This window comes from Alexandromys fortis, unplaced genomic scaffold (assembly GCF_014885135.2).
Source record: "Alexandromys fortis isolate MF-2015 unplaced genomic scaffold, M_Fortis_MF-2015_v1.1 scaffold_20, whole genome shotgun sequence".
In the NCBI taxonomy this organism is placed as follows: Eukaryota; Metazoa; Chordata; class Mammalia; order Rodentia; family Cricetidae; genus Alexandromys; species Alexandromys fortis.
In genome coordinates this window covers 10312861-10330122 of record NW_026067903.1, presented here as the reverse complement: position 1 = coordinate 10330122, position 17262 = coordinate 10312861, and the positions used below count along the sequence as shown (strand labels likewise).

At 40.1% G+C, this 17262-nt stretch overlaps 1 protein-coding gene across 1 annotated transcript in view; it reads left to right on the top strand.

Moving 5' to 3' along the window:
• Positions 1 to 2160: 2160 nt before the first annotated feature.
• Positions 2161 to 17262, top strand: part of Lgsn (lengsin, lens protein with glutamine synthetase domain) — a 22746-nt gene continuing 7644 nt past the window's right edge. Inside the window, 4 exon segments of the mRNA XM_050134748.1 lie at positions 2161 to 2279; positions 9095 to 9227; positions 9319 to 9366; positions 9904 to 10065. Of these exon segments, the coding sequence (XP_049990705.1) occupies positions 9137 to 9227; positions 9319 to 9366; positions 9904 to 10065 (301 nt within the window). The 5' untranslated portion in view covers positions 2161 to 2279; positions 9095 to 9136.

The window sequence follows — 17262 nt, the reverse complement described above, 5'->3', positions numbered from 1 at the left end:
CTCAGAGAACAGTAATCTGAATTCTTCTAAAAGTTGTGGAGATGATGGATGAAGCCTCAGCAAAGCAGGAGTGTGATTATCATTGTGATGTACGGAGGTGCAGCACCAGCAGTCATAGGAGAGGGCAATGTTGGCTGCAGGGACAGGGAGGAGAGACTGTGGGGACTCAAGGTGACAAAGCATGAGTAACAGGAACACCTTTTCTTTAGTAATTTTGCTATATTACTACTTCTGCTCCTACTCCTACTATTGATGGGGTCTCACTAAGCAGTCTAGGCTGTCCTGGAATTCACTATGTAGATCAGGATAGCTTCCATTTCACGAGAGTTTCACCCACCTCTGCCTCCCCAGGGCTGGGATGAAAGGCACATACCACCACCAAGTCCATCAGAAGCCCTTGTTTCTAAATAGTGAACTCACTGAAAAGAATCTCCACGGTACAGTAACTCTGTGTTTTGCTCTAGGCTGCTCTCAATGTTCCACTGGTAGACCGTCACTGGACTCACTCACTCTCTATGGGGAGGTTACTAGACCAAGTCAGTAGAGTAGTAACCTTGGGCCAATAACACACATTTAGATCATCTGATGCAAGTGTATGGTATGTTCCTGCCAATATGTCTTCAGTCAATATTTTCACTATTTTCCTTTCCTGAGTAATGCATTTTAAGGTGACTAGAGGCATATCTTTTTCTTTTTTTCTGTGACATATTCTTATAACTTTGATGACTATTGATTCTTGAGTCCAGTATTTGTAGCAGAGGTTACAGCTTGCTGACTGTCATTTTTTTTTAAACTTGCTTTTCTTTTCATCAGTATAATTAGAGTGCTTGGTAAATGCTTTGATGATTTTATCTCAAACCATGACGGTTACACAGGGGACTTAAAGAAGGATTTTTAGAGTATTGGCATTAAAAATGTAACCATTAAAGAAAATTAAAAGTCGATGAATAAAACCAGTGATATTTAGTAGCTGAATAACACTGGTTACTATATTGGAAGGGAAACTTTTAGATTCAATTAGGGTTTGGATTCAATGCTTGAAAGAATTTCTTTAGGTTAAGGCTCTTTAATTTGATCAAGGCAGCAAGCTGAACTTCACAATGACAGACTTATATCAAGCCACAGGAATGAGGTTCAAAAGGGACACCGTGATGAGTAAAATAAGGCCCCATATGAATGACTTGTGATACAGAGTGTTCTTCACGGCTATTGCAGATGAGGAAATGACTGACGGACCAGATCAGAGAGACTTCAGAGGTGGGAAAGGCTGCTCTTCTGGAAATGCCCAATACCAAATCAACCTGTTGTTGTGGAATTTTGAGACTATCTGAATTTAGACGAATTAGAATTGTCTATTTGTGCCAGTTAATCAACACAATTGCATCCCTGTGCTTTTGTTCAGCCAGTGCAATCTGGTTTTCCTCATACTTTATTGTCAGCTCAAATGAGCTTAGTTTTATACAAGCTTAGTCTAGGTTCTCTTGTTGTGTAAGGACTGAACTAATAAAATAGTATATCTGCTCCTTTCATGTTTTGATGATAGAGATAGAACCTAGGGCCTTTTTTTATGATTGAAAAAAAATGTTCTACCATTGGGATATGTCTCTAGGCCCCATTAACTAAAGACAAAACTACTTTAGAGTCCATACAAGAGTATGCTGGCCATGTTAATCCCTCTGAGAATCCTAACACTGCTTCTAATGCCCTCACCTTCCTGAGAGGGTCTGTTGGCTTATTGTGTTGAGAACCTGGAGATGCTCAGATAGGACACTGAAGGCCATCCTGAGGTTGGCCCCTGAGGTAACACAGAACGAAGCACTTTCCTAAGGAAGAGCCTTGGAGACACAGAGTATCTGGGTAATGATAACCATGGCCACCTTCTCTTCAACAGTTAATGTACACCGGTCACTGATTGTCTAACACAATGGCACAATCAGTGAAAACTATGGAGTTAACTACTTGATAAGAGGAACATACTTCTAAATGGACTGGGCTGAGAACAGCTGAGATGGCTCCTCTCTTAGGAAAATAAAGCAATGTTGAAAATCTTTCTCAATTGTTCTTCTGGTCCCCTGGGGCTTTTGGGAACTCCCAATTACTCATTAACTAGAGTAACTTTGTAGAAGACTCTCTAGTATCTAGTTCTTGCTTCTCAGCCCCCTGGACTCCCACAGTGATGATTCCTGTTCTCATCAACAGAGTTCATTTACTTTCAGTTAAATATTTGATACCCTGCATTCTACTAGTTGGGTCCACATCTTGGTATCAACATTTAAAAGGTAAGAGACTTGGGGCTAATCTTATCTTTCTCTGAACTGGCATATAGTTGGTATATGTTTTTTTTAATTTTTTTTGTATATGTTTTTCCTTTTGAAAGATTTTATTTTTATTTAGATGTATGCGTATAAAATATATACGTGTATGTGTGCACACATGTGTGTTTTGATGCCTGTGCAGAGCAGAAGTGAGTGTCAAATTAGTTGAAACTGGAGCTACATGTGATTGTACCTGAAGTGGGTATTAAAAATCGAACTCAAGTCCTCTTTAAAAACACTTTTTTCTTTCTGTTTCTCTTTTAAAAATCAATCAATCAATTAATTAATTTTACACCCCAACTGCATTTCCCCCTCTCTATTCTATTCTCTTCCCCCATCTCTCTTCTGCCCCCTCAATCCACTTTTCCTTTTCTGTTTTTGTTCAGACAGGGACAGGCCTATTATATGTATCAACAAAGCATGGTGTATCAAGTTGCTATAAGACTAAGCACTTTCCTTTGTATTTAGGTTGGGCAAGGCAACCCAGTATGAGAAATAGGTTCCCAGAGCCTTTCAAAGCATTAGGGACAGTTCCTGATTCCATCGTTAGGAGTCCCATAAATAGACCGAGCCACACAACTGTCACATACATGTAGAGGGCTTTGGTTGGTCCCATGCAAGCTCTTTGGTATGATGGTTCCAGATTTTGTGAGTTACTATGAGCCAGGTTAGTTATTTCTGTGGGTTTTCTTGTGATGTCCTTGACCTCTCTGGCTCCTACAATCCTTTCTCTCTCTTTTCAGCAGGATTGAGCTCACCCTAATTAGCTGGGAGTGTCTGTGCCTATTTCTATCAGTAGTTGGATGAAGGCTCTTTGATGACAATTGGGATGGTTACCAATATGATCACAGGAGACAGCCAGCCCAGGGTAGGAATCCACAATTGCTAGGAGTCTTAGCTGAGGTCATTCTTGTAGATTTATGGGAGGTTCCTTCACATATATGTTCTACCCGACCCTGAATATCCCCCCATTCCTTTTAATTATCTTCCTTCACATCCATTTCCCAACCAGATCACTCAAGTTTCCACGTCCACATGCCCCCAGTCCACCCAGGAGATCTCTTCTATATCCCCATCGCAGGGAGGTCCATTTGTCTCTCTTTGGGTCCTCCTTGTTTCCTACCCTCTCTGGTCTGTGGATTGTAGCATGGTTATCTTTTACTTTATTGCTAATATCCACTTATGAGTGAGTACATACCATGTTTGTCTTTCTGGGTCTGGGTTACCTCACTCAGGATGATTATTTTTTCGACTTCTATCTAATACTTTCTAATTTCCTGATGTCAATTAAAAATTTTTTTTAATTGATTTTATTGAGCTCTACATTTTTCTCTGCTCCCCTCCTTGCCTCTCTCCTCCCCTTCAACCCTCTCTCAAGGTTCCCATGCTCTCAATTTACTCAAGAGATTGTCTTTTTCTACTTCCAATGTAGATTAGACCCATATATGTCTCTCTTATGGGTCTCATTGTTGTCTAGGTTCTCTGGGATTGTGATTTGAGGGCTGGTTTTCTTTGTTTTATGTTTAAAAACCACTTATGGTGAGTACATATGATAATTGTCTTTCTGTGTCTGGGTTACCTCACTCAATATGATGTTTTCTAGATCCATCCATTTTTCTGAAAGTTTCAAGATGTCATTTTATTTTTCTGCTGTGTAGTACTTCATTGTGTAAATGTACTACTTTTTTTCTTATCCATTCTTCAGTTGAGGGGCATTTAGGTTGTTTCCAGGTTCTGGCTATGACAAACAATGTTACTATGAACATAGCTGAGCACAAGTCCTTGTGGCATGATTGATCATCCTTTGGGTATATGCCTAAAGGTGATATTGCTGGGACTTGAGGAGGGTTGTTTCCTAATTTTCTGAGAAACCACCATAATGATATCCAAAGGGGCTATACCAGCTTGCATTCCCACCAGCAATGCAGAAGTGGTCTCTTTTCCCCACAGCCTCTCCAGCATAAGTTGTCATCAGTGTTTTTCATCTTGGCCATTCTTTCAGGTGTAAGATGGAACCTCAGAGTTGTTTTGATTTGCATTTCTCTGATGAGTAAGGATGTTGAACATTTCCTTAAGTGTCTTTCAGCTATTTTAGATTCCTCTGTTGAGAATTCTCTGTTTAGGTTTGTACTCCATTTTTTTTACTGGATTATTTGTTCTTTTGATGAACAATTTCTTGAATTCTTTGTATATTTTGGAGATCAGTCCTCTGATGTGGGGTTGGTGAAGATCTTTTCCCATTCTGATGTCATTGTTTTTAACAGCTGAATAATACTACATTGTGAAAATATACAACATTTTCTTTATACATTCTTCAACTGAGGGGCATATAGGCTGTTTCCAGACTATGGCTACTTTGAATAATGCTGCTATGAACATAGTTGAGCAAATGTCCTTGTGGTATGATTGAGCATCCTTTGCGTAAATACCCAAGAATAGTATAGCTGGGTCTTGTGGTCTAATGATTCCCAGTTTTCTGGGAAACCTCCATATTTATTTACAAAGTGACTGTTTAAGTTTACACTCCCATCAGCAATGGAGGAGTGTTTCTTCTTCCTCTACATCCTTTCCAGCAGAAGTTGTTATTTTGTGTTTTGTTTTTAGCCATTTTGACAGGTGTAAGATGGAATCTCAGAGTTGTTTTGATTTGTGTTTTTCTGATGGCTAAGGAGGGTAAACATTTCTTTATGTGTTTCTCTGCCATTTGAGATTATTTTATTGAGAAATATCTGTTCAGATATGTACCCCATTTTTAATTGGATTTTTTCGATGTCTAGTTTTTTTGAGTTCTCTTAATGGCTGAACCAACTCCTCCAGCCCTGTAATGTGTTCCTAAACTGTTATCACCTGTGCGTTTATGAGGTATTTGAGTCTTGTTGTCCTTCAGTGTCCAGTAGAGTCCGTCACACATTTTCCAGTTGTGAGAGAGTTGAGAAACTTTTCTTCTTCATCCCTTGTCTTTTATGTTAAATTAATTCCCAACATTTAGAAATCATGTAAGGTATAATGGAAAGAAATCCATATTTTTCTGCAAGATGGGGGCAGGAGAGATGGGGAAGGAAGTAGGGGTGAATATGAGCATGGTACAAAGCTATATATACATTAAAACATCAGGACAAAACTGAGTGTTTTCTATACTAGATAAAAATACTAACTGAACTCTTGTCTTTGGAATGCTTTGGCAATGCGTAGGATTGACAGTTCTGGGACAATACTTTGACAGGCATTGGGCAGACAGAGCCAGTGTCAGCTCCTTTTTAGAGGGAGCATCTGCTTTTGTTCAGTCCCGGTCCACTGGTTCTGTCTGTTATCATGGCGTTAGAGTTTGCTGTCCCTGACCTATGGTGACCTAAGAATACCTCATTATACATATTATAAAGAGCTTCAGCTGCTCTATGAAAACATTTTAATGCCTGAACTTCACTGCAAGAGTCTTTGTGAATAATGTTTCATTTTTACATCTTTGATTTTGCCTTATCCATGGCAGGCTGAGTCGCTGCTCTTCAGAGTTTCTACTGACAAGAATTAATAAGGAGGTTTCAACCATTTCACAGGAAAAAGCACTTTAAAATATTACTGGAAGAGAATATATAATAAACAGATAAAGCATTTTTTAATGAATCCAATAGGTAATATTATATAATAGGAATGGAATTTGATTTAGGTCATACGTTTGACTGTGACGTTGAGGAAAGCACCCCAAATAGAGTGGCTTAGGTTTGAATTCTTACTTATCTATCACAATGACCTTGAAAAAAATTACCTAATCTTTGTGTTCTTGTGATAAATATAATAACTGATGTTCTCCTGGTCATATTGTAAGGACTATATATTGGTAGGTTTTTTTTTTTTCATCAAGTCATCATTCATACTGTAGCTGAGTACAAATCTAAGATTAAGAATAAAAATATTGTACTATAGTGGGACAGCCTGGGGGTTCAGTGCATTTGTTTCAGCTATTATGGCAATGGTCAATCTACCTAGCATAGAAGAGAAAACTCAAAAGAGAGAACAAAGTGTATTTTTTATTAGGACCAACTCCTCCCCTTTAAAAAGAGAAGCTTCTTAAGTATGATGCCAGCACTTCAGTGTTTGGGACTCTTACTGCTGGATTTCTCATGTTGGTACCTCATTAATTATTCCTGCTTTTGTCACAAGAACTTCCCTCTTGGTCGGCTCATGCAAGGGCAGAGAATTGACTGGATCCTTGTGCTCTGAAGAAGAATGGAATCTGGAAAAACAAGAATACTTTTATGAGAACGTCACCTTCCATGGACTATTGTGGCCTTGTTCATTTTTAAACCGGAGAATTCTTATCTCAAGGGTTCTGCCCGGAAATTTGTGTGACAATATGTATAACCTAGCATGCTGTGACACTTGTGTTTATTCAGTTAACATTATTGTTTGGAGCTGGAGGTGTCTTAACCTTCGCTTTGCATAATTCCTTCAATCTATAAATTGAAAGAATTCCTGAGAAGCTCAGACTAAGTCAAATCTCAGCCAGATCAAAATCCAGTGATACATGCATACTTTTAAAAACAGCATTTCTGTAAATATCTGAGATATGTCCATGTGAAGACATTCAAAACCAGAATAGTATATCTCTGGTTACCCAATTTTGGAAATAAGCGCATGTCCAATATTACTGCTTGATCTTATCAAAAGCATACTGGGAAATTTATGTAAATATTTGAATAACATCCTAAAGTATTAGGAAAAATAAATTATCCTAAGAAGTCCTATATAATTAAATATAAGACTATCTGACTTCCCACAGGGCAGGGAACCCTGATAGCTCTTTGGGCTGACGAGGGAGGGGGATTTGATTGGGGGAGGGGAAGGGAAATGGGAGGCGGTGGCAGGGAAGAGACCGAAATCTTTAATAAATAAATAAACGGAAAAAAAGACTATCTGAAGTGAAAAGACTACAGTTTTCTGATGTCATAAAATTACAAGAAGACACGATCTATAAAACGCATTTCTTTGTATGCTAACCTGAAAATTAATAAAGTAAAAAGACTGTTTCAGGAAGTATATCTCACCCGATAACAATAATCACAATGCATCATAGTTACATTCCATCAGAGAAAACTCCTCTTTTGTTTTCAGAGACTGAATTGGTTTTATGATAAATTGGCACAGCTCTGCCTGCAACTGCTCTGGATATGTATTCATACAACATTCCCCCAGATATGAGTCCTTCCAAGCCTTCTCTCTAAAGAGACAATGGCTCAAAACATGTAGAATAGCCTTTGCTTTGACCTTGTCACTTTCCTCGCCCTTCAAGCCAAAATTTGAAGTATACAAACACACACACACACACACACACACACACACACAAATCGTAAAACAAAACATTAGATTAAAATTTCTTTTTCAGTGACCACTTTTGCATCCCATGCTTGAAGGGGGTGATTGTTTTTACTGCCAGCAGTGGGGTACCCTCCCCAGTCTTGCTCACTGCCTAACTCCCTGCCTGAAAATTCTTGTTAACAGTTATAAGTAGATTATTTTTGGCTATTTTCCTTTTGATGTATTTTAGATTTTTATCCAGCTTTGAAGTAACTTGAATGAGACTTTCTAATACATTTAAAATCAATCCCAAGAGCAGAGGAACAGAAGCCAAGAGGGCAGCAGGGGGGTGCACCTGGACAAGGTGTATTGTGTACATGTATGAGAATGTCACGGTGGCACCTGGACAAGGTGTATTGTGTACATGTATGAGAATGTCACGGTGGCACCTGGACAAGGTGTATTGTGTACATGTATGAGAATGTCACGGTGGCACCTGGACAAGGTGTATTGTGTACATGTATGAGAATGTCACGGTGGCACCTGGACAAGGTGTATTGTGTACATGTATGAGAATGTCACGGTGGCACCTGGACAAGGTGTATTGTGTACATGTATGAGAATGTCACGGTGGCACCTGGACAAGGTGTATTGTGTACATGTATGAGAATGTCACGGTGGCACCTGGACAAGGTGTATTGTGTACATGTATGAGAATGTCACGGTGGCACCTGGACAAGGTGTATTATGTACATGTATGAGAATGTCATGGTGGCACCTGGACAAAATGTATTGCGTACATGTATGAGAATGTCACGGTGAAGCTCACTTGCATGCGCTAATGAAAAATGTTTAAAAAGTCGTTTCAAAAAAGGCATAAGTGAATGAAACTCCTTTTTAAATCCAAGTAAATAGTGATGCAAGGAGGATGAGAGAGTGAGGGAGGGCAAAGGAGGGTGAGGGAGAGTGAGGGAAGGTGAGGGAGGGTGAAGGAGGATGAGGGAGCATGAGGAAGGGTGAGGGAGGGTAAGAGAGGGTGAAGGAGGATGAGGGAGGATGAGGAAGGGTGAGGGAGGGTAAGGGAGGGTGAGAGAGAGGAGGAGAATCCAAAGATTTCAGGTCCTGTTCTTTTGGCAAAAAACCCCCAAAGATTAGAAAACATAAAGTTAAAAAATACAAGACTTTTTTTTTAAAAAAAGAAATAGGTTTTTTAAATCAGTTATTAAGGACTAAACAATTGAAAACATTCTGAAGTGTCAATAAGAAACACTGAATAGTTAGACAAGAGCCTAATTTAACGATTTTCAAAGGCAATAGAGACAATTCAGTCTCTTTGAGTCACTGGAAGGGATAAGGAAGTGACAGTTTACCTCCTCTAAAGAATGCCTTGTGCTCAATTTAAACCCGACTGTCCAACTGCACACACACACACGGTTCAGCTGCTTGCAAGGAATGCTATGTGGGTCTCTATTTACTAATTACGACAGGACTCAGCAAAAGATGAAGGTAATGAAACTGAAGGCAGCAGGATGAACAAGTTGAGAAGGACAAGGAAAAGAGTCACCAAGCCACATCTTTGCCCAGCGGATGGCGGGGAAATCACCATGGCCAGTTTCAACGGTATGTGTCTACTGTGACCTTCCATGAGTGGTGTGGCCAGTGGCCAGTTTCTATTTCATGTTCATTTCTATAAAACATTTCTCATCTTCAGGAGAAGCAAGAGGACAGCAAGATGCGAAGTATTGCTACATGAAGGATGGTAAATGTAGCTTATATTAACTGCATAGAAATAGCCAATCGGAGTATTTAGAATCCAAGAGAGGGGTGTAGGGTGGGAGATGCAAAGCAGAGTGGGAGAGAAGCTTTCTTCTGCACTGAGAAGGAATGTGAAGATTATGGCTAAGGACCTGCAAGACCGCAGGAAAGGTCTGGAGAGTTTCTATCTACAGGCTGAAATTCTAACAATACTCTAATAGATCTGAAATAGTGCTAAATGGAGGTCAGTATAAACAAGGTCACTCCTGGTGTTTCAAAGAAGAGGCAAAAGGAATTATTAGCTCATGGTAACAATAAAAAGCAGACTTTAACAGGTTTTATTATTGTTTTAATTTTTTTTTTTAATTTCAGACCATGTACTTCCTTACAGCCTGCATCTAGGACAGACCACACCTAGTGTCCTTGTTTGGCATGTCACTGTGTAGGAAATGGCATTTTTTCTAACATTTCTTTCCAAGCTGTGTTAAAGACAGTTGAAAACAATTCTAACATGTTTTGACATTTCCCATTATCACCATAGAAAGGTCTGGAAACCAAACATCAGATCTCAGCAAACCTGGCTCTTCTGAATCTTGTCCCTCCCACAATGACAAAGATGCCCCGGATCAGATGCCAGTGGTAAAACCATCACTTGCCAGCACCCCAGCCAGTGTTCCTGATGCCGAGTTCAACTCCAATGCTGGTAAGCCGTTACCTGGAAGGATTCTGGAGGGAACAGGGAAGGGTTTCTAGCCACTGTTTCCAAGTCTACCTTTGCAGTCAAGATGATGTGCTGATGGTGAAAATGACAGCCCAAGTCAGGACAGAGGATTTCTATTTTTAAAGTTTTATTTTATATATTTTAATTTTTTAAAAAAGAAAACAAACTATATTTTTTTCATTTTACACACCAATCCCAGTTCTCACTTCCTCCCCTCCTCCCAGTCTCTCCACTTACCTCCCCACCCGGCCCCTCCATCCACTCCTTAGAGAGGGTAAGGCACATTTCTTTGGGGGAAGGTTCCAAGCCCTCCCTACTATATATAGGCAGAGCAAAGTATCCATCCAAATAGAACAGGTTCCAAAAAAGCCAGTACAAGCAGTAGGGATAAATCCTGGTGCCACTGCCAGTGGATCCGCAGTCTGCCCCAGCCATACAACTGTCACCCACATTCAGAGGGACTAGTTTGGACCTATGCTGTTTCCTTCCCTGTCCAGCTGGAGTTGGACATTAGCTCAGCTCCCATTAGCTCAGGTAGACTGTTTCAGTGGGTGTATCCATCATGGTCTTGACTTCTTTGCTTATATTCTCACTCCTCCCACTCTTCAACTGGACTTCAGGAACTCAGAACAGTGTTCCAATGCGGGTCTCTGCCTCTGTTTCTTTCAGTTGCTGTATGAAGGTTCTATGGTGATATTTAAGATATTCATCAATCTGACTACAGGGCAAGGCCAGTTCGGTCACCCTCTCCTCTATTGCTTAGGGTCTTAGTTGGGGTCATCCTTGTGGATTACTGGGAATTTCTCTAGTGCCAGGTTTTTTTTTTTTTTTGCTAGCCCCACAATGGCTCCCTCAATCAAAATATCTTGTTCCTTGCTCTCCATCTCTGTCCTTTCTCCATCTCGACTATCCTGTTCCCTCAAATTCTCCTCCTCCCTCCCTTTCTCCCCTCCTCTTCCTCTTCTGTCCTCCCTACTCCTACTCCATACCCCCATGTTTCTGTCAGGCAATCTTGTCTGTTCCCTCTTTCCAGGTGAATCTATGTATGTCTTCCTTAGGGTTCACTTTGTTACTTAGCTTCTCTAGGATCATGAACTATAGGCTCAATAGCTTTTGCTTTACCATAGTATCCACTTATGAGTGAGTACATACCATGTCCATCTTTCTGGGTCTGGGTTACCTCTCTCAGGATGTTTTTTCTAGTTCCAATCACTTGCATGAAAATTTCAAGATGTTATTGTTTTCTACTGCTGAAAAATCCAACACCCCTTTATGATAAAGGTCTTGGAGAAATCAGGGATATAAGGAATATATCTAAGCATAATAAAAGCAATATGTGGCAAGATGACAGCCAACATCAAATTAAATAGAGAGAAATTCAAAGTGATCCCACTAAAATCTGGAACAAGTCAAGGATGTTCACTCTCTTCATATCTATCCAACATAGTTCTTGACGTTCTGGCTAGAACAATAAGACAACAAAAGAGATCAAGGGGATTCAAATTGGAAAGGAAGAAGTCAAATTTTTGTTATTTGCAAATGATATTATAGTATATATGTGAACTTCTACAGCTGATAAATACCTTCAGTAATGTGGCAGGATACAAGACAAGAGGATTTCTACATCTGAGTTTACAAAGCTCTCTGCAGACTCATTACCCTTTATGCTACAGATCTAGAAAATTAGGGGATTGTCATGGGAGAGCACTTAAGTCTTCTTTAAACTTGAAATTCTGTCATTCAAAGTCTCTGAATTTCTGGATAATAATTATTCTGGTGCATGAGCGTGTTGTTTAACGGCCTCTTGGATACAAGAGATAGAAACTGGTTAAAAAGAAGTATTTCTTGTGTGAGAAAACCTGTAAAGAAAAGGTTAAAGAAGCAGGGTTTGGAGAAGTAGGAACACAATGGGGTATAAAATTAGAGAAACGGGGTATAACATATTGATCTCACTTCTGATGACAATTATCAGTGGTAGAGTTTTTCATGATTAACTTTAGGGTTCTTTAAGCTCATCTACTAAGAGGACAAATAGAAACCATGAAAACTGTTATATTCACAGCCACACTCTTTTATAACATAAAAACTTTTATAACACAAAGGACTAAAACCATCTGTGAGATAAACTCTAGGTGCTAAACATGGCTATCGGTTCGTTCTCTTCCAGCGGGAGCAGACATAACACCATCACTGGTCAATGTGTTTGGCTGACTAGGGAAACTCATTTTAGTATCAATATCTAAGGACTTTGGAACATGGTGTACCTGCCATGTGACTGAACTCTGTTTCCAGTCCTTCTGAGGGCTAAGTTGGGCTGTGTACGAAGTCATCATCACACATGATGCTATTTGACTTCCTGGCATGAAACACAAACAATTTCTAGAGAAGTACATAAATTAACGATAGGTGGATCCTTCTGTGAACTGTGGAGTGAAGGGAGCTCCTGGGGTACAAGCCCACAGTTCAGACTGCTCTTCACCCCTCCCGTCTCCCATCTTTATTGCTCACAGAACCTAAGAGGGAATGAGCATGATGAGGGTCCATCTGTATTATTGCCTTTTGTTAGCATCACTCATGATCCCAAACAGCATTATTCCAAACCACAGATTCACATCCAATTTCATTTAAGATGTGGAAAGAACCCAGGTCCTTGTTAGGTTGCTTCCCCGTAAAATGGGGTTCCTTCCTCTCAGAAGAGTTTCTCTGGTTTTACATCTGAGGGAGCAGCAATGGCCTGGATGCTTCGTCTGTTTGGAAGTGGTCTGAGTTTCCCTTTGTTCCCACGTCCAATTTACCATCTAATTTACCTTCGGCTGGAGAAAGTTCTCAAGCTTCTAACAGCTTGCCTTGATAGTGCTAAATATATTTCCCCGTCTTAAGGACAACAACTCTTTGTCACAGCAATTTTCACCCCTCATGTTCTCTGTGCCTTGTTTTGTGCACTCTATGGAGCGAGGAAAATTCATTTTGCCATCTTTGCATACTAGGAACAGATACTACCAATGACAGAGTGGAGGGCTGGAGTAAGAACATGAGGTGTGCAACAAATTCTAGCTCATTGGCCAGATTCAGCTTAATGGATGCTTTTTGCAAATACATGTTGCCCGTGGCTGCTTTTGTTGGTAAGACTAATAAAGCATGTTGACCTTGTTGCCTATATGACGCATGCTTTATATGTTTTTGCATATTTTAATTTTTATGCTCTAGTTTCAGACAGAGAAATAAAGATGGAATTTAGCCATTTGAATCTTAAACCGAAACCCACTGAGCTTCTCACTCTCTCTGTATGTAGCTGTGACTAGGAGTGTGGGCACCATTATTGAACAGGATGGATTAAGCTTTTACAGCCTGTAATTCCAAACAAATCACCAGTATATCACATAAAAATAAATGTGAAAACCATTCCCTCAAATAAGTACAGGCAATTTTGATAAGTCATTTTTTTTCAACTGCTTTGAGATTTTTCCAAAAATAACTCAGTTTTTAAAGACTACCTTCTTCGCTCCCATGTTGTTTGGCCACCTATTTATCTCCTCGCCTTTTCTATGGCTTGCACCTGGTTAGTGTGCTAACCTGAACTCTGCAGCACTGTTTGTGGCTGACACTGTGCCTGGATGACGGGGCTTCATCACCCTAACTAGCTATTCTCATGGCAGTCATGCACGTGGCATCCACATGATTGAAGGCCCATGGGCTCCAGGTAGGGTGGGCAGAATCCCGGGAACAAGCTGTCCGTGTTACAGAGTGCATTTTATAGGCATTTGTCCCCATTTCTGAATTTGTATTTCTGTTTTGTTTAAATAAATAATAATCATTTTTCTTGCTATATTACTACTAGTGTGTGTTATATGATATGTGTGTTCACTTAGGTTCGTGGAACACATGTGGAGGTCAGAGGACAGCTTTTGGGAGTCAGTTCTCTCCTTCTATCCTGGGGGTAGAGGGATCAAACTCCTAAAATCATGCTGTACTGCAAGCACCTTTACCTGCCGAGCCATCCCGGAATCTGGTATTTCTGGAAGCCCTCTTATAAGCCACGGTAGCTTTCTTGGGAAGTGACTATGTCCTCATCATCTCCGAATGCAGATGACACTTTTCCAAGGCCTTTGAGATGCTCTTGAGCTTTGAGGTTTCCTTTCTTTAATTTTCTTTTTCTATTTCTCCTCCAAACAAAGCACTAGAACTTCCTCTATAAAAGTGCATTGATGTAATTTATTAGTCCTCTGAGGGGATAGGATAGGAGAACACCTTCCAGAAATCACACTGGAAGAAAAACAAATGAGCCCCTGAACTGGTAATTATCTGCCCGCTATTCATCATGCACAGCTGAGAAAGACTGACCGAAAGGCTTAATTGGAAGTAACAAATATGATTTATTTGAAGGGAAGAAATTCAGACTAGGATGCAGCAAGATGAGGTGTTGCTTTGAAAATGAAATTAGGTTAGATCAGGCTCTCTTCTTTTGTGAAAGAAGTGACCTTTTAAATGAAAAAAAATTGCTACTAACGCTATACATTCTAAAATATATGATGTCAGTTTTTACTTAATAATTATACAAGGTCGTCTCATGCAGGATGTATTTATTAATTTATTCATTCATGCGTATGCTCAGCCACTAAAGGCGTATTTACTCAATGCCTGTTGTGGCTGACATCTCTATAGGTACCGAAGCTGTAGCAGCAGGCGGAACTATGTCCCGCTCTCGTGGAAGATATGCAGAAGAATAATATCTAGACAGCAAACAGGTGACTCTGAAACATGGCAAGAAGGGTGCTAAAGAACATGGAAAGGGGATAATACACTTAGTTGGAATATACCTCTCTAAAATTCTCATAGGTCTAACCCTCAGCACCTGAGACTCCATTTGTAGTCAGGATCTTTAAAAAGGCAATTGAGGTACAATGCACCCCGTGTCACTGCTGTACTCATAAGGAGATGTTAAGGCAGGGACTCAAACAGAGAATATCACTGGGAGATTTTGAAGACAATAATCAACTCAAGGTCACAGAGAGAAGCCTCCGAAGAAACATCCCCCAATTATCTTTGATCTGGGACTTCTAGTCTTCAGGTGAAACGATATAGATTTCTATTAAGCCACTTCATCTTAAGCACCAGTTATGACTGCCCTAGAACATGAAGGCACGTGATCATTGTTCAGCCTCCGCTCAGCATGGATGGGCTCCCCATGGATCTGGGGTTGACCTGTCTACAGTGCGGTCATGTTTCATGACTATTCCAGATGACTATGCGTTAGTCTTTGCAGTTCCCCCATCTCACCAAGCTACCTCACCTTTCTCTCGGATGGCATGTTTAATGCCTATAGTTTCCCCATATTGTAATTTAAGGTATTTTTGAGGGCAGGGTTCTTTCTGACTACATCTTAGATATAGAACCAGTTTGAGAAGTAGGTGGTGATGAAATACCTACCTTGAGTGGTTGCCTGTAAGTGTATGAATATTTTTTCATTGTAAAACAAAAGTGGGACCATTTAGAGGGAAGGAAGGGGATTAGGCAGACAGAGGAAGAAGTCAGTGAACAGAGCAAAGGACAATGACACGTATGACTAAAAAAAGTCACAATGAGCTGGGCAGTGGTGGCCCACACCTTTAATGTCAGTGCTTGGGAGGTAGAGGCAGTTGGATCTCTGAGTTCAAGGCCAGTCTTTCCAGGATAACCAGGGCTGTATAGAGAAACCCTGTCTAAAGAAAAAAAGTCACAATGAAACCTGTTAGCTTGTATGCTTAGAAATTAAAAACGAAAGTCAAGGAAAACATATAAAGCAATACATTATTTTAGGACATATAGAAGATACAGATAGGGCTGGAGAGATGGCTCAGTGGTTAAGAGCATTGCGTGCTCTTCCAAAGGTCCTGAGTTCAATTCCCAGCAACCACATGGTGGCTCACAACCATCTGTAAAGAGGTCTGGCGCCCTCTACAGGCATACAGACAGACTATTGTATACATAATAAATAAATAAATAAATAAATATTAAAAAANCATACAGACAGAATATTGTATACATAATAAATAAATAAATAAATAAATAAATAAATAAATAAATAAATAAATATTAAAAAAAAGAAGATACAGATAAGGAGAATAGCCAGTAAGGCTTCCTGCCACCCCATCACTGGTGCGACAATGGAATAACCTCTTTTCTCTTGCAGAAGAAGAGTCTGGTTGGCAGCATATATAGAGTTTATGAGGTCTGCAATACTGGCTATTCGAACACCTTCATATTGCAAATTGCCTATGAGTTTTATATAAGCAGCTTTATTCAACTTTGGCTAAACACCCAATGTTTCAGAGTAAGGTGAGAACACCCCAGCTGCTAATTAAGCCTATAGCATTCTAATTGCTACAGCTTAATTGTTTGTATTAAACGGAAGGCAGTTACAAACCCTCATGAGTCCCAGAGTAGTCAGTCGTATCAGTGACAGGACATTTTATCTAATAGATGTGCATAGGCAGAACCAGTAATTTGTTTTCCTCATGCTTCGTGTATTTCAAATCTGTTCAATCTGTGTTTTTCCACTGTCAATCTTTATGCTTATTTTAAAGCCTAATGATATCTTGAAAACTGATACCCAGTTATCACTTAAAAATTATAGCTGTTTGATGTAAGTGGTGTGACAGATTGATGGGTGTTCATATGCGGGCACGATCACGGGACTATTTACTGGAGTTGGTGTAATTAGGCTCATACCTTGTGTGTTTAAGTAGCACTTACGTGGTGCTTATTGTCTCACAGTACTGTTAAATACCTTGTTTAATCCTCATAACAAGCCCACAAAGTCGGTAATATTTTAACAGTGGAGAAGCAGAGACACGGAGAGGGTGGGAAGGTTGCCAGGCCTCAAAGGAAGGATGTGGGGGTCTTGATTTGTGCTGGGTCTCTGTGTTCTGTCACCCTCCCCCAAAATCCTGATGGTGGCATTTATAATGCATACTGTGGGCCCAGCCATTCCATCTGTGGGCTATCGTCCATTCATGCCCTGTTAACAAGACACCTACGGGGAACCCAGAAAACTAGATTCTAGCCTCCGTATTGACAGTGTTGTGTGTGTGTATGTGTGCATGTAGTGTGGTGTGTGTGTGTGTGTGTGTGTGTGTGTGTGTGTGTGTGAGAGAGAGAGAGAGAGAGAGAGAGAGAGAGAGAGAGAGAGAGAGAGAGAGA